Source organism: Orcinus orca, chromosome X, assembly GCF_937001465.1.
Source record: "Orcinus orca chromosome X, mOrcOrc1.1, whole genome shotgun sequence".
Taxonomy (NCBI): Eukaryota; Metazoa; Chordata; class Mammalia; order Artiodactyla; family Delphinidae; genus Orcinus; species Orcinus orca.
Genome location: NC_064580.1, coordinates 65,662,971 through 65,687,847, shown reverse-complemented (window position 1 = coordinate 65,687,847; position 24,877 = coordinate 65,662,971). Strand labels below are relative to the sequence as shown.

Below are 24,877 nucleotides of genomic sequence, written 5' to 3'. Positions count from 1 at the left end.
TTTTCCCAGCACCACTTATTGAAGAGGCTGTCTTTTCTACATTGTATATTCTTACTTTCTTTATCAAAGATAAGGTGACCATAGGTGCGTGGGTTTATCTCTGGGCTTTCTATCCTGTTCCATTGATCTATATTTCTGTTTTTTTGCCAGTGCCATTCTGTCTTCATTACTGTAGCTTTGTAGTATAGTCTGAAGTCAGGGAGCCTGATTCCTCCAGCTCCATTTTTTTGTCTCAAGATTGCTTTGGTTATTTGGGGGCTTTTGTATCTCCATACAAATTTTCAGATTTTTTGTTCTATTTCTGTGGAAAATGACATTGGTAATTTGATAGGGATTGCATTGAATCTGTAGATTGCTTTGGGTAGTTTAGCTATTTTTGCAATATAGATTCTTCCAATTCAAGAACATGGTATGTCTCTCCAACTGTTGGTATCATCTTTGATTTCTTTCATCAGTGTCTTATAGTTTTCTGCATACAGGTCTTTTACCTCCTTAGGCAGGTTTATTCTGAGGTATTTTATTCTTTTTGTTGCAATGGTGAATGAGATTGTTTCCTAAATTTCTCTTTCTCATCTTTTGTTGTTAGTGTATAGGAAGGCAGATTTCTGTGCATTAACTTTATATCCTGCAACTTTACCAAATTCATTGATTAGCTCTAGTAGTTTTCTGGTGGCATCTTTAGGATTTTCTATGTATAGTATCATATCATCGGCAAACAGTGATAGTTTTACTTCTTCTTTTCCAAATTGTATTCTTTTTATTTCTTTTTTGTCTCTGATTTCCATGGCTAGGACTTCCAAACCTATGTTAAATAATATTGGTGAGAGTGGACATCCTTGTCTTGTTCCTGATTTTAGAGGAAATGCTTTCAGTTTTTCACCATTGAGAATGGTGTTTGCTCTGGTCTGTTGTATACGGCTTTTATTATGTTGAGGTAGTTTCCCTCTATGCCAACTTTCTGGAGAGTTTTTATCATAAATGGGTGTTGAATTTTGTCAAAAGCTTTTTCTGCATCTACTGAGATGATCATATGGTTTTTGTTCTTCAATTTGTTAATATGGTGTACCGCATTGACTGATTTGCATATATTAAAGAATGCATATATCCTTGCATCCCTGGGATAAATCCCACTTGATCATGGTGTGTGATCCTTTTGATGTGTTATTGGGTTCCGTTTGCTAGTCTTTTGTTGAGGATTTTTGCATCTATATTCATCAGGGATATTGGTCTGTAATTTTCTCTTTTTTGTAATATCTTTGTGTGGTTTTGGAATAAGGGTGATGGTGGACTCGTAGAATGAGTTTGGGAGTTTTCCATTCTCTGAAATTTTTTGGAAGAGTTTCAGAGGATGGGTGTTAGCTCTTCTCTAAATCTTTGACAGTATTTACCTGGGAAGCTGTGTGGTCTGGACTTCAGTTTGTTGGAAGACCTTTAATCACAGTTTCAATTTCATTACTTGTGATTGGTCTGTTCATATTTTCTATTTCTTCTTGGTTCAGTCTTGGAAGGTAATACCTTTCTAATAATTTGTCCATTTCTTCAAGGTTGTCCATTTCATTGGCATAGAGTTGCTTGTAGTAGTCTCTTATGACGTATTGCATTTCTGTGGTGTCCGTTGTAACTTCTCCTTTTTCATTTCTAATTTTTTTGATTTGAGTCCTCTCCTTCTTTTTCTTGATGGATCTGGTTAAAGGTTTATCAATTTTGTTTATCTTCTCAAACAACCAGCTTTTAGTTTTTATTAATCTTTGCTATTGTTTTGTTTCTATTTCATTTATTTCTGCTCTAATCTTTATGATTTCTTTCCTTCTACTAACATTGGGGTTTTTTTTTTTTTTTTTTTGCTCTTCTTACTCTAGTTCCTTTAGGTGTAAGGTTAGATTCTTTATTTGAGATTTTTCTTGTTTCTTGAGGTAAGATTGTCTTCCAATAAACTTTCCTCTGAGAACTGCTTTTGCTGCATCCCATAGGTTTAGGGTCATTGTGTTTTCATTGTCATTTGTCTCTAGGTATTTTTTGATTTCCTCTCTGCTTTCTTCAGTGATCTCTTGTTTATTTAGTAGCGTATTGTTGAGCCTCCATGTGTTTGTGTTTTTTACAGTTTCTTTCCTGTAATTGATTTCTAATTTCAAAGTGTTGTGGTCGCAGAAGATACTTGGTACAATTTCAATATTCTTAACTTTACCAAGGCTTGATTTGTGACCGAAGATATGATCTATCCTGCAGAATGTTCAATGTGCACTTGAGAAGAAAGTGTAATCTGCTGTTTTCAGATGGCATGTCCTCTTAATATCAATTAAATATATTCGGTCTATTGTGTCATTTAAAGCTTGTGTTTCCTTATTTTTTTTCATTTTGGATGATCTGTCCATTGGTGAAAGTGGGGTGTTAAAGTCCTCTACTATTATTGTGTTACTGTTGATTTCCCCTTTTATGGCTGTTAGTATTTTCCTTATGTATTGAGGTGCTCCTATGTAGGTGCATAAATATTTACAATTGTTATATCTTCTTCTTGGGTTGATCCCTTGATCATTATGTAGTGTCCTTCTTTGTCTCTTGTAATAGTCTTTATTTTAAAGTCTATTTTGCCTGATATGAGAATTGCTACTCCAGCTTTCATTTGATTCCCATTTGCATGGAATATCTTTTTCCATCCCCTCACTTTCAGTCTGTATGTGTCCCTAGGTCTGAAGTGGGTCTCTTGTAGACAGCATAAATATGGGTCTTGTTTTTGTATCCATTCAGCCAGTCCGTGTCTTTTGGTTGGAGCATTACTCCATTCACATATGTGTGTTCCTATTACCATTTTCTTAATAGTTTCGTGTTTGTTTTTGTATGTCCTTTTCTTCTCTTGTGTTTCCAGCTTAGATAAGTTCGTTTAGCATTTGTTTTAAAGCTGGTTTGGTGGTGCTGAATTCTCTTAGCTTTTGCTTGTCTGAATGAGATCTTCCTAGGTAGACTAATCTTGGTTGTAAGTTTTTCTCTTTCATCACTTTAAATATATCATGCCACTCCCTTCTGGCCTGCAGAGTTTCTGCTGAGAACTCAACTGAGAACCTTATGGGGATTCCATTGTATGTTATTTGTTGCTTTTCCCTTGGTGCTTTTAATATTTTTTCTTTGAATTTAATTTTTGTTATTTTGGTTAATATGTGTCTTGGTTTGTTTCTCTTAGGGTTTATCCTGTTTGGGACTCTCTGCACTTCCTGGACTTGGGTGGCTATTTCCTTTCCCATGTTGGGGAACTTTTCGACTATAATCTCTTCAAATATTTTCTCAGACCCTTTCTCTTTCTCTTCTTCTTCTTGGACCTCTATAATTCGAATGTTGGTGTGTTTAATGTTGTCCCAGAGGTCTCTGAGACTGTCCTCAATTCTCTTCCTTCTTTTTTCTTTATTCTGCTCCGTGGCAGTTATTTCCACCATTCTATGTTCCAGCTCACTTATCCATTCTTCTACCTCAGTTATTCTGTTATTGATTCCTTATAGAGTATTTTAAATTTCAGTTATTTTGTTGTTTATTACTGTTTGTTTGCTCTTCAGTTCTTCTAGGTCCTTGTTAAACGTTTTTTTTTTTTTTTTTTTTTTTTTTTTGTGGTACGCGGGCCTCTCACTGTTGTGGCCTCTCCCATTGTGGAGCACAGGCTCCAGACATGCAGGCTCAGCAGCCATGGCTCACGGACCCAGACGCTCTGTGGCATGTGGGATCCTCCTGGACTGGGGCACGAACCCTTGTCCCCTGCATCGGCAGGCAGACTCTCAACCACTGTGCCACCAGGGAAGCCCCGTTAAACGTTTCTTGTATTTTCTCTATTCTATTTCCAAGATTTGGATCATCTTTACTGTGATTACTCTGAATTCCTTTTCAAGTAGACTGCCTATTTCCTCTTCATTTGTTTGGTCTTGTGGGGTTTTACCTTGCTCCTTCATCTGCTGCATATTTCTCTGTCTTCTCGTTTTGTTTAAATTAGTGTGTTTGGGGTCTCCTTGCCGCAGGCTGCAGGGTCATACTTCCTCTTACTTCTGGTGTCTGTCCCCAGTGGGTGAGGTTGGTCCAGTGGCTTGTGTAGGCTTCCTGGTGGGGGGGACTGGTGCCTGTGTTCTGGTGGGTGTGGCTGGATCTTGTCCCTCTGGTGGGCCGAACCATGTCCGTTGGTGTGTTTGGGGTGTCTGTGAACTTCATATCACTTTAGGCATCCTGTCTGCTAATGGGTGGGCTTGTTTTCCTGCCTAGTTAGTTGTTTGGCATGAGGTGTCCAGCATTGGAGCTTGCTGGCTGTTGTGTGGAGCCAGATCTTAGTGTTGAGATGGAGACCTCTGGGAGAGCCCTCACCAATTAATATTCCATAGGGCTGGGAGTTCTCTGGTGGTCCAACATCCTGGACTCAGCTCTCCCACCTCGGAGGCTCAGGCCCAACCCCTGGCCAGAGCACTAAGACCCTGCAAGCCACATAGCATGGAAAAAAAGAAAACGAACAGACAAAACCCCAAGACAAATGGTAAAAGCAAAACTAAACAGATAAAATTACATGAAGAAACACACAAACACATACACTCACAAAAAGACAAATAAAAAAGAGAAAACAAAAAGGCAGAGAGCAACCAAACCAATAAACAAACCTCATAATGAAAACAAACACTAAGAACTAAACTAACAAAAACACAAAATCAAATCAAACACAGAAAGCAAAGTAAAAAAAGGCAAAGAAAGCATAAAACACACAAAAATGATCAAAAGAAAACTAAAAACAAAAGAAAGATGAAAACAAAAGGAAAAATGTACGAAACAACAAAGAAGTAAACATAGAAAAATATAAATTATAGTTTAAAATAAGAGAAAAACAATGCAAAACAAAGAAAAACCAAAACAAGTAAAAACTACAATATAACGAAAAAATACAGTAGAAATAGGAAAAAATAAAATTAAAAATATATTAAAAATAAAAGCATAAAAGAGAATATATAAAGTAAATAAAAATTAAAAGAATAATAAAAAATCAACAAAATTTTTAAAAGTAGCAATAATAATAATATTTTTCTGTGGCTTCAGCTTTCTGTGTCCTTGCCCCCACAGTGAACCATAGCCAGTCCCTGCCTACCCAGGAAGTCCTCCAATACTTCTAGGTAGGTCTCTGGACCTGCTGTGGGCACTGTGGCACCAGCTCAGACTCTTATCTGGCCTTACTCCTGTGTGTACTTGCCTCCAAAGTCCACAGTTGCCCCCAAAGTCCACATGCTCAATTGTGGGAACACTCGTCTATTCAGATATTCCCAGGTGCAGTGTTTACCAAGCTGATTGTGGGTGTTTAATCTGCTACTCCTCTGGGTGCTTGGAGAGATTTCCCTTTCTCTTCTTTGGTCGCATGGCACCTGGGGTTCAGCTTTGGCTTTGGCCCCACCTCTGCGTGTGGGCCACCCTCAGGCGTCTGTTCCCTGCCCAGGCAACAGGGGGCGAAAGCAATGACTAATTAGGGCTCACTTGCTCTCTCAGTTCAGCGAGAGGGATGGATACAGCAGTCACAATTGGAATGTGCTGGGACTGCTTGCAGTGGCAGAGGCAGGCATGAAGCTGCAACAGCCTAGGTGCACCATGCGTTCTCCTGGGGATGTTGGCCCTGGATCACAGGACCCTCAGCAGTGGTGGGCTGCACAGGCTCCCAGGAAGGTGTGGGCATTGACCTGGGTTTGCTCACAGGACCCTTGGTGGCAGTGGCAGCAGCCGTTGCACCCACCTCTCAGGCTCACGCCCACCTCTGGAGCTTGCATAGGTGGTGCCCTGCCATCTGTGAGCACATGGAACAAGAAGCTCATATGGTGGGCCTGCCCCTCTCCTTGCGGACCCCATGACAATGGTCTCTTGCCTCTCTGGCAGGTCCAGACTTTTTCCTGGACTCCCTCCCAGCTAGCTGTGGTATACTAACCCCCTCAAGCTGTCTTTGCACAGCCTGCCCCAGTCCTCTCCCTGGTTTCTGACCTCCAAAGCCTGTGCCTCAGCACCCAGTCCCCACCTGACCCAGCAGGTGATCAGATAAGTGTCTCGGGCCAGTGAGTGCTGGTTGGCACTGATCCTCTGTGCAGGATTCTCTCTGCTTTCCCTCAGCACCCCTGTTGCTCCCCTCTCCTCTGAGGCTCCAAAGTTCCCCCAATTCCCGCCAGTGAGGGGGCTTCCTAGCATTTGGAAACTTTTCCACCTTCACAGCTCCCTCCCAGAGGTGCAGGTCCCATCCCTATTCTTTTGTCTCTGTTTTTTCTTTTTCCTTTTGCCCTACTCAGGTGCATGGGGATTTTCTTGCCTTTTGGGAAGTCTGAGGTCTTCTACCAGTGTTCAGTAGGTGTTCTGTAGGAGTTGTTCCACATATAGATGTATTTTTGATGAATTTGTGGGGACGAAGGTGGTCTCCATTGTCTTACTCCTCCATCTTGAAGATCCTCCATTTTGAGGTAATTTGTGTAAGATGTGAGGTAATATTGAGGGTTTGTTTTTTTAATATTATGTCCAATTGTTATAGTACAGTTTGCTGAAAAGATGATCCTTAATGTTTTCAATACAGACTATCCTTTAAAAAATGGGCAAATGACTTGAATAGATAGTTCACTAAACAATACATATGTGTGTGTGTGTGTGTGTGTGTGTATATATATATATATATATATATGTATGTATATGTATATATAGTAGAGAAATGCAAATTAAGACCACAATGAGATAACATTTCACACCGGATGGCTAAAATATGACTAACTGAACAGATACATGCAAAAGAATGAAATTGAACCACATCGTACACTAAATACTAAAACTAACTCAAAATCTATTAAAGACTTGAATGTTAGACCTAAAACCATGAAACTCTGAGATGAAAACTTAGCTCTGAGATGAAAACATAGCTCCTTGTTATTGGTCTTAGCAACGCTTTTAGGGATCTGACTCCAAAGGCAAGGGCAACAAGAGGAAAAATAAACAAATGGGACTACATCAAACTAAAAAGCTTCTGCACGGCAAAGGAAATTATCAACAAAATGAAAAGCCAACCTATTGAATGGAAGAAGGTATGTTCAAGTCATATACCCAATAAGGGGTTGATATCCAAAATATATAAAGAACTCATACAATTCAATTACAAAAAAAAATCTGATTAAAAATGGGCAGAGTATCTGAATAGACATTTTCCCAAAGATGTACAGATGGCCAACAGGCACTTGAAAAGATGCTCAGCATCACTAATCATCAGGGAAATGAAAATCAAAACCACAGTGAGATATCACCTCATGCCAGTTAGAATGACTGTTATAAAAAAGACAAGAAATAACAAGAGTTGATAAGGATGTGGAGGAAGGGGTACCCTTATTCACTGTTGGTGGGAATGTAAATTGGTGCAACCAGTATGGAAAACAGTATAGAGGTTCCTCAAAAAATTAAAAGTAGAACTACCATATGATCCAGGAATTCCATTTTTGGGTATCTATCCAAAGGAAACAAAAACATGAATTAGAAAAGATATATGCACCCCTATGTTCACTGCAGCATTATTTACAATAGCCAAGATATGGAAGCAACTTAAGTGTCCATCAGTGGATGAATGGATAAAGAAGATATGGTATATATACAATGGAATACTACTCAGTCATTAAAAAGAAAGAAATATTGTCATTTGCAACAACATGGTTGGACCTTGAGGGTATTATGCTAAGTGAAATAAGTCAGAGAAAGACAAATACCACATGATTTCACTTATATGTGAAATTTAAAATACAAAACAAAACTGAACTCAGACTCAGATACAGAGAGCAGATTCCCAGTGGAGGTTGCCAGAGGAAAAGGGGTAAGAGTGGGGGGGGAAATGGGTGACGGGGATCAAGAGGCATAAACTTCCAGTTATAAAATGAATAAGTCATGGGGATGTAATGTATAGTATACGGAATACAGTCAATATTGTGTTAACTTTGTATGGTGACAGATGGTAACTTGACATTGTAGTGATCATTTTGAAATGCATAGAGATGTCAAATCATTATGTTGTACACATGAAACTAATATAATATTGTATGCCAGATACATTTCAATAAAAGAAATCATGGAATCATATACCATACAAAGGTAAATTTTACTGAATGGAAATTTTTTTAACATAAAGGAAAAAATTGTCAGTGATCCTCCAATATTGAATCAAGCCAAATTCCTATTCAGATGAGCTATCTTCCTTTGCCCAGGAAGTAGAAAAAGAAGATTGTAGGTGTGGTAGAGTGATCACATCAATTGTTCCAATTTCTCATGCTTTCTTGTAGTCATGAACTTTGCCATAACCTCTGATGTCCTCCCACTCTCTCTGCATCTAGCCATGTAACTTGCTTTATCCAATGGGATGTTAGTAGATGTGAGATAAGTAGATGCTTGAAAGAGCACTTACATGTTTCCATTTGGATTTCTCCTCTTGCCTTCTATCACCACCTTGACAACATGCCAGTCTAGCCTGATGGGACACAAACATGGGAGCAGAATTGAGTCATCAGGGTCATCCCAACTAAGATGGATCAATAGTCAGACAATTACCAGATACGTGAGTGAGTTTGGGGACCAGAACTGCTTAGTCAATTCAGCCAAAATTGCCAGCACACAGACCCTTGAACCTTGATGCTTATTATTCTAGATTTCAAAGTTGTATGTTATGAAACATTATTGTGACCATAGATAACTGGTACAAAAAGTAAGGAATTATGAACCATAAGAAAAAGGCAAAAACCAAGGAAAATGTTAACTTTGGGGAGGTGGGAAACTGTGGGAGTTGGGCACACTTTCTTGAAGTGCTAGTGTCTTAATTTATTTTTTTAAATAAGGAAGGCTATCTGAATAATGCTATGCAGGAATATGAAAACAAGACTGGAGTAGAGCCAATCTAGAGGTATATCATCTTGTGATCAGTTCATGACTTTCCCTAATAATGAAGGTCTCTTCACATCTTTGAATTTTATTCCATGAAATCAAATATGTACAACCTCAGATGAATGTAATAAAATAATTGTAATAAAAACAAAACAAAGACAAAAAGAAAGAAAGAAAGAAGGAAGGAAGGAAGAAAGAAAGAAAGAAAAAGAAAGAAAGAAAAAGAAAGAAAGAAAGAAAAATGTAAAATAACAAGTGTTAGTGTAAATATGGAGAATTCTGAATCCTCATACATTGCTACTGGGAATTTTAATGGCGTGGCTAGTGTGGAAAACAGGTTTTCATTTCCTCATAAGGTTAAACATAGAATTACCATGTGACCCAGCAGTTCTACTCCTAAGTATATACTCAGGAGAATTGAAAACAGTTGTTCAAACAGTTATTGAACAGTTGTTCAAATAGTTATACACAGCTGTTCACAGATCACTATTCACTGTAACCAAAAGATGGGAAGGAGCCAAATGTCCATTAACAGGGGAATTCATAAACCAAGTGTGGTATGTCCATACAATGGAATATTATTCAGCCATTAAAAAGGAATACATTACTGATACATGATACAACATGGATGAACCTTGAAAACATTATGCTAATTGAAATACAGCAGACACCAAAGGCCACATATTGTTTGATTCCATTCATATGAAAAATCCAGTGAGGCAGAAGGTAGATTAGTGGTTGCCAGGGAATGGGAATGGAGGGAATAGGGAATCACCACTTAATGTATAGAGGGTTTCCTTTTGGAGTGATAAAAATATTCTGGAACTAGATAGTGGTGATGGTTGCAAAACACTGTGAATGTACTAAATGCCACTGACTCGTACACTATAAAATGTACATTTTAAAATGAAATTTTATGTTATGTGAATTTTAGCTCAATAAAATAATTGTCCTTGTCACACTATTTATAAAGCTTGTAGACCAGTAAAAAGGCTGAGTGATTAGGAATTTTGTTGGCCTAAACTGGGTGACATGATGACAGGATTTAGATAATCACTGCAAATGTCTAACATTTAAGACCACGTGTTAATCATTTTTAATGGGTAAAAAGAAAAGGTGAATCTTTTGGACCTATTTGATAGTCATGATATTAATTTATCTAATAACAAATACATCCCAGTCTATCACCAGTTGTCCCACCCAAAGTGCATTTACTGGCTCATTGCATTCTAACCCTCAAAAATGCTTGGTTAGGGCCTTCCCTGGTGGTGCAGTGGTTGAGAGTCCACCTGCCGATGCAGGGGACACGGGTTCGTGCCCCGGTCCGGGAGGATCCCGCATGCCGCGGAGCGGCTGGGCCCGTGAGCCATGGCCGCTGGGCCTGTGCGTCCAGAGCCTGTGCTCCGCAACGGAGAGGCCACAACAGTGAGAGGCCCGCGTACCGGAAAAAAAAAAAAAAAAAAAAAAACTTAAAAAAAAAAAAAAATGCTTGGTTAGTGCCAGAAATAGGGCATCCAGGCATGACATCCTATTCCAAACCAAAGTCTACTGGCTATATAACCACAAGGTTTCATCACATACAAGCAGTAACAACACTGCCTGTGCCTTTCAAGCTGGGGCAGTATACCACAAGAAAGTTATATTCCCAAGACCATCCCCGAACTTAAAGCGCTGCCCCAAGGTGCTACTTTTAATTATCAACATTAAAAAAGAATTGTTTAAAACTTTATACTTTTAAATCAACTATACTTCAATAAGAAGGTTAAAAATAAGTTAAAAAATAAAACTTTATACTTTCCAGTTAGCATAATTGTTCTTCTAAGAAAACAAAAAAAACCCCAGTTGTTTTTATATTAAATTTATATTATTTAGTTACCATTTTATAATATTGACCTATAGACTTCTGGTTCTGAAAATTCTTAGTTGTGTGTGCCTATACAGTTCATCACAGAATCCTTGGCTTCCTGGGCCTCCACGCATTAAATGCCTATAGTGCACCATATTTACTGTAATAGCCAAAAATTCCCCTATACATTTCCACATACCCACAGGAAGTCACTCTAGTTTAGAATGACATGATACCATAAAAATGCACCACCACAGGTATGGTTCTTAAAATAGAGTGTTTGATTTTATACATTTCCAATTTTAAAAGTCAGATACATTTAAATTATCTTAAATATTTTATTAATTTATTTGTTTTACTATTTTACTGATGTACAAATACATACTCTATTCCAAGAACTAAGCTGTAAAGAGTATGGTTTCATGATTTTTTACCTATATTTACACCTATATAATCACCATCCAGGTTAAGATTTTGAACATTTCCAACACCTCAGGAATCTCTTTCATACCCTTTCCCAATCAGCTTCCTATCAGACATAACCACTAGTCTTTCTATCACCATAGATTAGTTTTGCCTATTTTTGAGCCTCACACAAAAAAGGAATCATAGTATGCACTGTTCTGTGTAAGCCTTTCACTCAGTGCAGTGTTTTCCAGATTCATTCATGTTGATGTATGTTTCAGTTATTCATTCCCTTTTACTGCTGTTAGTTATTCTCTTTTATCACAGTTGATTTATCCATTCACCAATTAAAGGACACTTGTGTTGTTACCATTTATTTCTATTATGAATAAAGCTGCTATGAACAATCTTGTACCTGTCTTTTGGCATACACACAAACACACATACATATACACACACACACACACACACATTGCTTCTCCAAGAGTGTCACCTATGAAAAATACTCACAACTTAATAAGAAGCATAGTTTATCATCAACAGGGTCCTGGCAACAAGGTATCACATATCAACATGCAATATCGTATTATGGTATAATGGAGTGGAAATGGCATAAGTCTTGGGGTCAAGTGAACTGGGTTTGGGGCTTAGTTTTGCTGCTTTTATTAGTTGAGTGAGTGTAACCATAGATAAGGTACTTAATCTAAGTTTTATTTTCTTTAGTTATAAAACAATATTACCTATCACATAGAGTTATGAATATTTAGATAAAAGCCAAATAAGATAAATGAGATAATTATCCAGAGAAAGTTATAAACCAAATTGGTACCTGAGCTTCAAGGATAGGTAACAAATATTTTCATCCAAATAGTTATTGTTGTTTTTAATCTTTTCTGTGAATTTTGGAAAGTAAAGTCTTGCCTCTCACTTCTCCTTCCAGTTCCACCTGTCCTATACCGACAAGGAGCGCTATGAAAATGAAGAGAGACCTGAGGTCCAGAAGCAGATGCTTTCTGATATGGCCAAGAAGCTACCAGTTTACACAAGAACTGGGAGTGGAGGTCAGTTCATCCAAAGTCGCTTAGAGAGGCAGATCAACAAGGATCTCAGAAAGACTGAGTCATAAATATCCTCAATCTAGCCCACTTTTTCCTCCTTTCTTCTGAAGAACACTGTGGAGTTTTTTCTCAACATTTTATTATAAAAAAGGTCAAACATTTACCCAAGATGGAATAATTATAAACATCTGTATACCCACCACTGGAGTCACCACTAACATTTTACTATATCTCTTTATCACATATCTGTCCACAAATCCATCCCTCTATCCATCATCCATCAAGATATCTTATTTAAAAAATTTTTTTTTACTGAAGTATAGTTGATGTACAATGTAGTGTTAGTTTCTGGTATACAATAAAGTGATTCAATTAAACATACATAAATGTGTGTGTGTGTATATATATATATATATATATATATATATATGTATATATATACTTTTTATATTCTTTTCCATTATGGTTTATTACAGGATATTGAATATAGTTCTCTGTGGTATGCAGTAGGTCCTTGCTGTTTATTTCATATATACTAGTTTGTATCTGCTAATACCAAATTCCTAATTTATCCCTCCCCACCTCCTTTCCACTTCGGTAATGATAAATTTGTTTTCTATGACTGTGAGTCTGTTTCTGTTTTGTAAATAAGTTAATTTCTAACATTTTTTTAGATTCCACATATAAGTGATATCATATGGTACTTGTCTTTCTCTCTTATTTCATTTAGTATGATCATCTCTAGGTCCATCCATGTTGCTGCAAATGGCATTATTTCATTCTTTTTTATTGCTGAGTAGTACTCCATCATATATATATACCACATCTTCTTTATCTATTCATCTGTTGATCGACATTTAGGTTGCTTCCATGTCCTGGCTATTGTAAATAGTGCTGTAATGAACATGTAGGGTGCATGTATCTTTTCGAAGTATGCTTTTCTCTGGATATACGCCCAGGAATGGGATTGCTGTATCATATGGTAGTTCTATTTTTAGTTTTTTAAGGAACCTCCATACTGTTCATTATAGTGATTGTACCAATTTATATTCCCACCAACAGTGTAGGAGGGTTCCCTTTTCTCCACACCCTCTCCAGCATTTGTTATTTGTAGATTTTTAATGATGGCAAGCCATTTTATTTTTTGATGCATTTCAAAGTAAGTAGCCGATATCAATACACATCCACCTAAATATTTTATTATTCTTTTTTGGGTGAAATTTACATACAAAACATGCACAAATCTTAAGTGTACCATTCAGTATTTTGACAAATGTACACACCTGTGTAACTAAAACCTCTGAAAACATTACCACACCCCAAAAAGTTCTCTCATGCTCCTTCCCAGTCAAGCCCACCACCACAACCAGAGACAACCACTATTCTGATAGTTTTCCACCATAGATTACTTCTACCTGCTCTAGAATTTCGTATAAATGGAATCATACAGTATGTACTGTTGTATCTGGCTTCTTTTATTCAGCATAATGTTCTTGAGACTCATTCACACTCTTGTGTATTTCATTCCTTTTACTGCTGAGTAGTATTTCTTTTTTTTTACATCATTTTTTTCATCTTTATTGGAATATAATTGCTTTACAATGTTGTGTTAGTTTCTGCTGTACAAAAAGGTGAATCAGCTATATGTATACATATATCCCCATATCCCCTCCCTCTTGAGCCTCCCTCCCACCCTCCCTATCCTACCCCTCTAGGTCATCACTGGGCATCGAGCTGATCTCCCTGTGCTATGCAGCAGCTTCCCACTAGCCATCCATTTTACATTTGGTAGTGTATATATGTCAATGCTACTACCTCACTTCATCCCAGCTTCCCCTTCCCCTACTGTGTCAAGTCCATTCTCTATATCTGTGTCTTTATTCCTGCCCTGCCATTAGGTTCATCAGTACCGGTTTTTTAGACTCCATATATATGCGTTAGCATACGGTATTTGTTTTTCTCTTTCTGACTTACTTCACTCTGTATGACGGACTCTAGGTCCATCCACCTCATTACAAAAACAATTTCATCAGTTTCTATGGCTGAGTAATATTCCATTGAATATATGTGCCACAACTTCTTCATCCATTCATCTGTCAATGGACATTTAGGTTGCTTCCGTTTCCTGGCTATTGTAAATAGTGCTGCAATGAACATTGTGGTACATGTATCTTTTACAGTTATCGTTTTCACAGGGTATATGCCCAGTAGTGGGATAGCTGGGTCATATGGTAGTTCTTTTAGTTTTTTAAGAAACCTCCATACTGTTCTCCATAGTGGCTGTATCAATTTACATTCCCACCAACAGTGCAGGAGGGTTCCCTTTTCTCTACACCCTCTCCAGAATTTATTGTTTATAGATTTTTTGATGATAGCCATTCTGACTGGTGTGAGGTGATACCTCATTACAGTTTTGATTTGCATTTCTCTAATGATTAGTGATGCTGAGCATCTTTTTATGTGTTTATTGGCAATCTGTATGTCTTCTTTGGAGAAATGTCTATTTAGGTCTTCTGCCCATTTTTGGTTTGGGTTGTTTGTTTTTTTGATATTGAGCTGCATGAGCTGCTTGTATATTTTGGAGATTAATCCTTTGTCAGTTTCTTTGTAGATATTTTCTCCCATTCTGAGGGTTGTCTTTTCATCTTGTTTATCGTTTCCTTTGCTGTGCAAAAGCTTTGAAGTTTCATTAGGTCCCATTTGTTTATTTTTGTTTTTATTTCCATTACTCTAGGAGGTGGGTCAAAAAGGATCTTGCTATGATATATGTCTTAGAGTGTTCTTCCTATGTTTTCCTCTAATAATTTTATAGCGTCTGGCCTTACATTTAGGTCTTTAATCCATTTTGAGTTTATTTTTGTGTATGGTGTTAGGGAGTGTTCTAATTTCATTCTTTTACATGTAGCTGTCCAGTTTTCCCAGCACCACTTATTGAAGAGGCTGTCTTTTCTACATTGTATATTCTTGCCTCCTTTATCAAAGATAAGGTGACCAGGGCTTCCCTGGTGGCGCAGTGGTTGAGAGTCCACTTGCCGATGCAGGGGACACAGGTTCGTGCCCCGGCGGGAAGATCCCACATGCCACGGAGCGGCTAGGCCCGTGAGCAATGGCCGCTGAGCCTGCGCATCCGGAGCCTGTGCTCCGCAACAGGAGAGGCCACAACAGTGAGAGGCTCACTTACCACAAAAAAAAAGAAAAAAAAAAAAAGATAATGTGACCATATGTGCATGGGTTTATCTCTGGACTTTCTATCCTGTTCCATTGATCTATATTTCTGTTTGTTTGCCAGTACCATTCTGTCTTGATTACTGTAGCTTTGTAGTATTGTCCGAAGTCAGGGAGCCTGACTCCTCCAGCTTCATTTTTCTTTCTGAAGATTGCTTTGTCTGTTTGGGGTCTTTTGTGTTTCCATACAAATTGTAAAATTTTTTGTTCTAGCTCTGTGAAAAATGCCATTGGTAATTTGTAGGGATGGCATTGAATCTGTAGGTTGCTTTGGGTAGTATAGTCATTTTCACAATACTGATTCTTCCAATCCAAGAACATGGTGTATCTCTCCATCTGTCTGTATCATCTTTGATTTCTTTCATCAGTGTCTTATAGTTTTCTGCATGCTAGTCTTTTGCCTCCTTAGGTAGGTTTATTCCTAAGTATTTTGTTCTTTTTTTTGCAGTGGTAAATGGGAGTGTTTCCTTAATTTCTCTTTCTTATTTTTCATTGTTATTGTGTAGGAATGCAAGAAATTTCTGTGCATTAATTTTGTATCCTGCAGCTTTACCAAATTTGATTTACTCTAGTAGTTTTCTGGTGGCATCTTTAGGATTCTCTATGTATAGTATCATGTCATCCATAGACAGTGACAGTTTTACTTCTTTTCCAATTTGTATTCATTTTATTTCTTTTTCTCCTCTGATTGCCATAGCCAAAACTTCCAAAACTATGTTGAATAATGGTGAGAGTGGGCACCCTTGTCTTGTTCCTGATCTTAGAGGAAATACTTTCAGTTTTTCACCATTTTGAATTATGTTGGCTGTGGGTTTGTCATATGTGGCTTTTATTATGTTGAGGTAGGCTCCCTCTCTGCCCACTTTCTGGAGACTTTTTATCATAAATGTGTGTTGAGTTTTGTCAAAAGCTTTTCTGCATCTATTGAGATGATCATATGGTTTTTATCCTGCAGTTTTTTAATATGGTGTATCACATCGATTGATTTGTGTATATTGAAGAATTCTTGCATTCATGGGATAAACCCCGCTTGATCATGGTGTGTGATCCTTTTAATGTGCTGTTGGATTCTGTTTGCTAGTATTTTGTTGAGGATTTTTGCATCTATGTTCATCAATGATATTGGCCTGTATTTTTCTTTTTTTTGTCACATCTTTGTCTGGTTTTGCTATCAGGGTGAGTGATGGGGGCCTCATAAAATGAGTTTGGGAGTGTTCCTCCCTCTGATATATTTTGGAAGAGTTTGAGAAGGATAGATGTTAGCTCTTCTCTAAATGTTTGATAGAATTCTCCTGTGAAGCCAACTGGCCCTGGGCTCTTGTTTTTTGGAAGATTTTTAATCACAGTGTCAATTTCAGTGCTTGTGATTAGTCTGTTTATATTTTCTATTTATTCCTGTTTCGGTCTTGGAAAGTTGTACTTTTCTAAGAATTTGTCCATTTCTTCTAGGTTGTCCATTTTATTGGCATATATTTGCTTGTGGTAGTCTCTCATGAACCTTTGTATTTCTCCAGTGTCAGTGAGTAACTTCTTTTTCATTTCTAATTTTATTGATTTGAGCCCTCTTCCTTTTTTTCTTTGAGTCTCGCTAAAGGTTTATCAATTTTGTTTATCTTTTCAAAGAACCATCTTTTAGTTTGATTGGTCTTTGCTATTGTTTCCTTCATTTCTTTTTCATTTATTTCTGATCTGATCTTTGATTTCTTTCCTTCTGCTAAGTTTAGGTTTTTATTGTTCTTCTTTCTCTAATTGCTTTAGGTGTAAGGTTAGGTTGTTTATTTGAGATTTTTCTAGCTTCTTGAGGTAACATTGTATTTCTATAAACTTCCATCTTAGAACTGCTTTTGCTGCACCCCATAGGTTTTGGGTCCTAGTATTTTCATTGTCATTTCTGAGTAGTATTTCACTGTATGAATATCATACTTTCTTTATCAGTTCACCAGTTGATGCTCAAGTGGGTTGTTTCCAGTGCTCAACTATTATGAGTAAATCTGCTATGAAATTCTTGTACAAGTGATTGTGCAGATATGTCTTCATTTTTCTTCAGTAATACTCACTATGGAGTTTTATTGTTAGTTTTCATATGCATGAGTAGAACAGTACTGGCTGAGCAATTCTCCTCATTTTATTTATTTTTTTAATACATTTATTTATTTATTTTGGGCTTAGTTGGGTCTTTGTTGCTGCGCGTGGCCTTTCTCTAGTTGCAGCGAGTGGGGGCTACTCTTCATTGCAATGCGCGGGCTTCTCATTGCAGTGGCTTCTCTTGTTGCGGAGCTCAGGCTCTAGGTGTGCAGTCTTCAGTAGTTGTGGCTCGTGGGCTCTAGAGCACAGGCTCAGTAGTTGTGGCTCGCAGGCTCTAGAGCACAGGCTCAGTAGTTTTCATGCATGGGCTTAGTTGCCCCTCAGCATGTGGCAGCTTCCCAGACCAGGGCTCAAACCCGTGTCCCCTGCACTGGCAAGCAGATTCTTAACCACCGTGCCACCAGGGAAGCCCTCTCCACCTTTTAAAATTTGAAAACGAATGCTTTTTTGACAAGTAATTCTAATGTTTCTAATAAGGAAGTTTGTGTTTCAAGGCTCTGGGAAGTATACTGTTGGACACTTACGTTCATCTATTTATCATTTATTTATTCAACCAATATTTATTAAGATCCCATATGACAATTGGGGATGTCTTAATATAGTCTGGGTATTAGATGATATTAAAGATTTATTGTTTACTTTGTTAGAGCAATAATGTCATGGTGGTTATGGTTTATTTAAAAGTCTTCATGCATACTGAAGTATATTGAAAAGGAGACAGACAGGAAATTTTCTATATAATTTCAAACAGTAGTAAACAGAATGGTGCGATAGAGCAGAGATTACAAACTACAAGTATATGGGAGGAATTGGACCCAGAGATATATTCTGTTTGACCTCTAATGTGTCTTTTAAAACTTCGCATTTTTACTAATTTTTAACAATTAGAATATTTCTGACTGAAAATCCACAATTTTTGCCTACTCTTGAAAACTCAGACACTGGTAACATTCGATCTGCATTTCCCCATGGCAAAAATTAGCTAGAGCTGAGTAGTAGCCACTCTTTTTAAACACAGCACGAATTCTCAGGTTCTTCACTCACTACTCACTGTTCCCTGGACCCTTGAAGCATTTGTTTGCAGTGCTCATGATATAGAGTAATAGAGAAGGCTTCTCTGAGGCAATGTCATTTGATCTGAGACCTTAATAAGAAAAAGTAGCTTGCAGGAATTCCCTAGTGGTCCAGTGGTTAGGACTCAGTGCTTTCACTACCGGGGCCAGGTTCAATCACTGGTCAGAGAACTAAGATCCCACAATCCATGCAGAGCCACCAAAAAAAAAAAAAAAGTAACTTGCCATGCTAAGGGTTTGGAACTCCATTGAAGGTTTTTAGTGGAGAGTGATATGATCTGATTTAGATTTTAACAAATCACCTGGCTATTCTGTAGAGAATGTATTGTGAGGGGGCAAGAGTGAAAGCAAATAATTAGGCAGCTATTGCAGTCATCTAAGTTAGAGGTGATGGTGGCTTAAACTGGACAGTGGTGTTTGACCGTATCTTTAAAAACATGTTGAAGGAACTAAACATGCATGTCCCTCTCCCCTCCTTGTTACCTCAGTTATACGCATACTTTGGTCACCACCACCACCACATTGCTAGAATGAACACAGAAACTCTGCTGAATTAATAGTTCGTTATGTTGAATCAGTTATGTGTGCTTAAGGTACACTTTAGGTTTAATTATTATATTAGCTCAAATTTTCATAATTTTAGTTGTTACACTTAATAATCACATAAACAGTCATACTCTATCAATGAACACAGAGAAAATTAGAAGGAAAGGAAAATGTCTTTCATGCAAGGAAATAAAGAAGGAAGGAGGTAGAGAGGGAAGGAGAACTGATTTTTTATATCATACTTACAAAGTGAAAAGAATCCTGAACTAAAGGGTCAGAAAAACTGTACTAGTCACAGCCTTGCCACTTGCTTACTGTGTGATTTTGTGTAAGTTACTTGACATGGCTCAGGTCTTTATTTTCTACATCTGTGGAATGGTCAATTGAACTAATTTGTTCTAGAATGTCTCTTCTATTCTTCAAATTCTTATTCTAAGAACTACCTTCTTTACCATGCTTTAGGAGTTTTATCCACCTCATACAATCCAACCTCTGGAGACAGGAGATAAATTATGAATCCTGTTTTCAGATAGGAAAGTTGGAATAAACAGAGGCTAAATGATTTTCCCAAGATAACTCAAGCAATTGACAGTATAGTTTGTTTCATAATACAGAATTTTATGATCAGATATCCAGATATGAAAACTTTTCCCCTTACACTCATCCCCCAAAAGGTGCTTTTAAGATTGATCCAACAGGGAAAAAAATACATACCACAATTCTCTTATGTGATCTGTCTTTTGCTTGGTAACTTGAAATGAGATGAGTTTGAGTGCCTGTAATCAGTGTATAACAAGTCACCCAGATTTGCTAGTAAGATATATGGTGTCATATTGATCCCTAACCAGTGCTAACCACCTTATTTTTCCTATAGCCGTAAGGTTCTGTGACCGGTGCCATTTGATCAAGCCAGATCGCTGCCACCACTGCTCTGTCTGTGCCATGTAAGTGACAGCCATAATTCCCCTGGGCTGAGCTTGGCCACTGATGGTTGCCTTAAAAACCAAGTGACTTATCCTAACATGTTGATCCTAAAGAGCATTTCCTTTCAATCATAATGAGCACATGCCAAATACCCTCACAGGGATGATAATGATTCAAACTATTATAAAGATAGGAAAGAGAAATAAAACTGCATTTTAAAAAATAAACATTTTATTTTAGAACAGTTTTAGATTTATAGAATCATTGTAAAGATAGTTCTTATATGCCCCACACCATTTTCCATGTAATATCTTACATTAATATGGTACATTTCTTACAATTAATGAACCAGCATTGATTTTTTATTTTTAGCCAAAATCCATACTCTATTTAGATTTTCTCAGTTTTTCCCTGAAGTCCTTGTTCTGTTACAGGATCCTATCCAGGATACCGTATTACATTTAGTTGTCATGTCTTCTAGGCTCCTCTTAGCTGTGATAGTTTCTCAGACTTTACTTGTTTGTGATAACCTTGACGGTTTTTAGAATTGTCGGGTATTTTGCAGACTATCCCTCAGGTGGGATTTGTCTGATATTTTTCTCATAATTAGATTTAGATAATGTCTTTTGGGGGAGGAAGACCAGAGAGATTAAGTGCCATTCTCATTATATCATATCAAGGGTACGTACTATAGACATGACTTATCACTGCAATGTTAATCTTAATCATCTGACTGAGGCAGTGTTTGCCAGATTTCTCCACTGTAAAGTTACTCTTCTTCCACCCCCACTCCATACTGTACTCTTTAGAAGGAAATCTCTGTGTACAGCCAACACTAAAGGAATGAGAAGTTATGCTTCCCCCACCCTGCCTTGCAGGCAGAGTATCTACATAAATTATTTGGAATTCCTCTACATGGGAGATTTGTCTCTTTTCCCTCATTTATTTATTAAATCATTTACTTATATCAATATGTGGGCATGGACAATCATTTTACATTTGGGGTTATAAGTCAATACTACTTTATTTTGTTACTCAAATTGCTCCAGCTTTGTAAAATCCCATTTTTATACTAATAAATATAAGCTTCATGTCCTTCTTCTTGAGTGCTTGTTCCATCCATGTTTCTCTTACCCTTGATTCAAGCACAGGCTGCAGTCATGTTTTCTTCTTTACTTTTATTAAACTAAGTAAATAAAATGAGGAGAGGTATCTTGGACCTACCCTCTGTGTCAGTATCCTAGAGTTCCCTTTTAAAAATGCCTTTTAAAGGTTGGAATTTTAGTCATGTAACTTGCTGCCAGCATGATCCTAAAGTTTTGTGATTGGCTCATCCTAGGAACAACTGAGGACAGAATAGTTTTGGAGAAGCTATAGTGGAAATCTAAGAATGAGTGTACTGGGACCATGTAAAAATACTGGTGATACCCTGAGTTCAATTCTGAAGTTTATCACACTGTATTTTCTTCCTTTTGTAGGTGTGTATTAAAAATGGATCATCATTGCCCTTGGTATGTCCTTTTGATTAATTTCTCCCCTCTAATAGGGTCAAAGTTGTTCAATGCCTACTTTCCTAAGCATAGTTGTAAAATGCCTGTTTCCCCTACCATAATTCACTGGGCTTTGTATTTGTGTGGGGAACAGGGAAGGCGTAACATTTTAAAGCAAGAATAAATATACCATCAAAAGTGTGATAGTGAATTCCTGGTGTCACAGAGCTAATGGTCTCTTGTCCATTAGCTATAATAACGAAAAAGAGTACAGATAGTTGTCCCCTTTGACATTACATAATTCAGTTCTTTTTTTAGCTGTCTTGATGTTTGAAAAACTCTAGATTGTTAATTTAAGCAATTCTCCAAATTTTGTATGTCTGACCTAGAGAACCAGTATGAAATCATCTAACTATAAAGAGAACATGCCATAATATACTAAGTATAGCTGTGGAGATTGTAGTAGGTTTTCAGCATCCAAGATCCAGGTTTGCTTGGGTGTGTCAGGAACCAGTCCAGAACTGTTAGGTAGGCCAGCTGTCTCTGTGTCTGTAAATAAAAGGAAAAACAAGTGAGACATGAACTTGTGTTTCCAGTCTGTTCCTATTAAGGCACTTAAATTTCTGTTGAGTTTCTACACAACAGATAATGAAGCAGCAGGGGTAACACAGTTCACTCTGTATCAGTGTGTTCTAAATCAATGGATCCTGATTTCAAATTAGTTTTTCTTTTTTTCCTTTTTTAGGGTTAATAACTGCATTGGATTTTCCAACTATAAATTCTTCCTTCAGTTCTTAGCTTATTCTGTTCTCTATTGCCTGTACATTGCTACAACGGTCTTCAGCTATTTCATCAAATACTGGAGAGTAAGTTAAAAAATCCAGAAGGGTCCCCCCACCAAGAATAAATACACACCTATTCCAATCTGTGACATTGTTCACATTATCTTTTTCTTTTTTACATTTTGAAGTAGCTAATACTGAAGTAATCAGAAGGGAAAGCACAGAAAACAAGTTTCCCACATTAAATATTCTGAGATTTAAGAGGCTGTTATTTAGATGTCAGTTAAAGTTTCTATCATACATGAGAATCTTGTTGGGCCTCCAGGAACCTAATCTCTTGAGACTTACTGATTCTTTACAATGTATTTATCTAATCAAGTTTTAAAAATCTACTTCTTACCAATTTTAGATTTGAAAAATGTTGAAACTAATTCTAAATCCCTAGTTTCCTAAGAAAAAGGCTGACAAAGCACTCCCTCGTTGTCAGAAAATACTTTCTAAATCCCTGTTCAAAGGAAGTTGCAAAATTCCTACTGGACAGAAAGATTCATTAACTCATTCAAAATGAAAAGGGAGAGTCTTATTTGAACTTTGTATGACAAACTCTGGGTAGGGTATAAGGAGAACTGAGTTCTAATACTGGCTCTGCTACCTGCTTCACTGGCTCATTGCCAAGATCAAATGAAACATGTTGAGGGACTTCCCTGGCAGTCCGGTGGTTAAGACTTCACCTTCCAATGCAGGGGGTGTGGGTTCGATCCCTGGTCAGGGAGCTAAGATCCCACATGCCTCACGGCCAAAAATCCAAAGCATAAAACAGAAGCAATACTCTAACAAATTCAATAAATACTTTAAAAATAGTCCACATCAAAAAAAAAAAAGAAAGAAAGAAATGAGGAAATCATAAGATATTATCCAATGTAAGGTTAAAAGAAAAAGATTAACCTTACACTGGATAATACCTTTAAAACAATGAAACAGATGTTGAAAATATTTTACTTTTCAAAACATGATTTCAATCATTATAATGAAATCTTTTTAAAAATCCTACTTTCACCTTTCTTCTACTTGAAGATATCAGTTATATCCCATCTATTTCCAAAAAATTGAAGGCAGATTTTCAGTTTACATATGTATATGGGGTCTGCAGCAGTATAGTGATTTTTTTTTTAATTTCATGCCAATGGACTCCAGAAGATATGTCTTCCCCACATACAACTACAATACAGTTACTAAGACATTATAACCTTACATGATGAGGGATTTCCAAACTGAACCTGAATAGCAAAAAGCAGATGTGGGCAGAGCTACTGGTTATTACTTTAGGAATTGCACAAGAGCCTGTATAACAGGAATATCTCACCTCAGGGGGAGAGGTGAAGCACATAAATCCTGTGAGTAGAATATAGCTTATAATAAACTGGAGAAAAAAAGGAGAAAGGCAAGGCAGTGAGAGCATAAATAGCTGAGAATATTTAAATTATTAATTAGTGCTTTGATCCCTAGTAGTGTAGAAAATATAGTGTAGAATATTATAGAGGTATGGGCTTTGCATTGTCTCTTCGACTTGCTTAATCAATTCCAATATTTAATAACTTTAAGAATCAAGAATTATATAATGCATATCAAAATCTTCAACTCAGGGATATAAAAGTATAAGCAGAAATGAAGTTTTATCATAAATTGTCCCCAAATACAAAATGCTTCATCATCCTGGTGTCTCTTCTTTGGCCCCTTTCCACATCACAGGATCTCTTATCTATTGCCCAGGTTTCCATGACCTTTTTGGCATTCTATTCACACACTAAGCCACTACCATAAAAAAAATCTCCTGCAACCAATTCAGCAGGGAAAGTGTCAGCCTTGGTCTTCACTACAGACTTTACTTGGTCCTTAACAGAGTAGGCTACTGTTTAAAAACTACCCTTTGATAACAGAGTAAACAATGTTGTATTTCAAACATTTTGCCTTTGGCCCTCCTAGTCAGCCAATAATCAAATACCACAATGCCAGCCAGGTGCTGTATGCTTCTTTTACCCTCGAAAGGTAATATCTAGATATGAATTAATCTCCAGAAATGTGCCAGTATTCACAAGCAAGGGGTGAAAATAGCCTTGCCCTTTTCCTATTCCTTCATTTTTTTCTCCACAATAAACTAGCTCATGCCTGACAGATGCCAGGCAAGGAAACCTACCCTGGCTTGCCCTCATAATGAAAAGGGCATTGACAGTTCAGAGAAATGCTTCTTTGCAGTCTCTCCAGCCAGAGAGCACTTTAGTGTGGTTTAAAGATGGCTTTCTCAGTTCAAATTGAGTCTCCCCTAAAATGAAAAGTAAACACTGCCATGTATTTTAAAAGCCATGTATCAAGGAGACTAGCTGTGCTCCTAAGAATAGCAACCTCCATTTGTATGGTACTTTACCATTTTCAAAGCACTTTCATATCTATTATATCATCTTATCCTCACCACAACCTTGTGAACTAGGTAAAGCAGGAATTATTAGACTAATTTAAAGATGATAAAACTGAGGGTCATAGTAGTTAAGTGACTTGCTCAGGATCA

The 24,877-nt window shown here is 37.3% G+C and overlaps 1 protein-coding gene across 1 annotated transcript in view; it reads left to right on the top strand.

Annotated features, from left to right (window-relative positions):
- ZDHHC15 (zinc finger DHHC-type palmitoyltransferase 15) overlaps positions 1 to 24,877 on the top strand; it is a 132,577-nt gene that overhangs the window by 47,986 nt on the left and 59,714 nt on the right. Inside the window, exons 4-7 of the mRNA XM_033412920.2 lie at positions 12,072 to 12,192; positions 19,993 to 20,062; positions 21,521 to 21,553; positions 22,278 to 22,398. Of these exons, the coding sequence (XP_033268811.1) occupies positions 12,072 to 12,192; positions 19,993 to 20,062; positions 21,521 to 21,553; positions 22,278 to 22,398 (345 nt within the window). The remainder of the gene's footprint in view (positions 1 to 12,071; positions 12,193 to 19,992; positions 20,063 to 21,520; positions 21,554 to 22,277; positions 22,399 to 24,877) is intronic.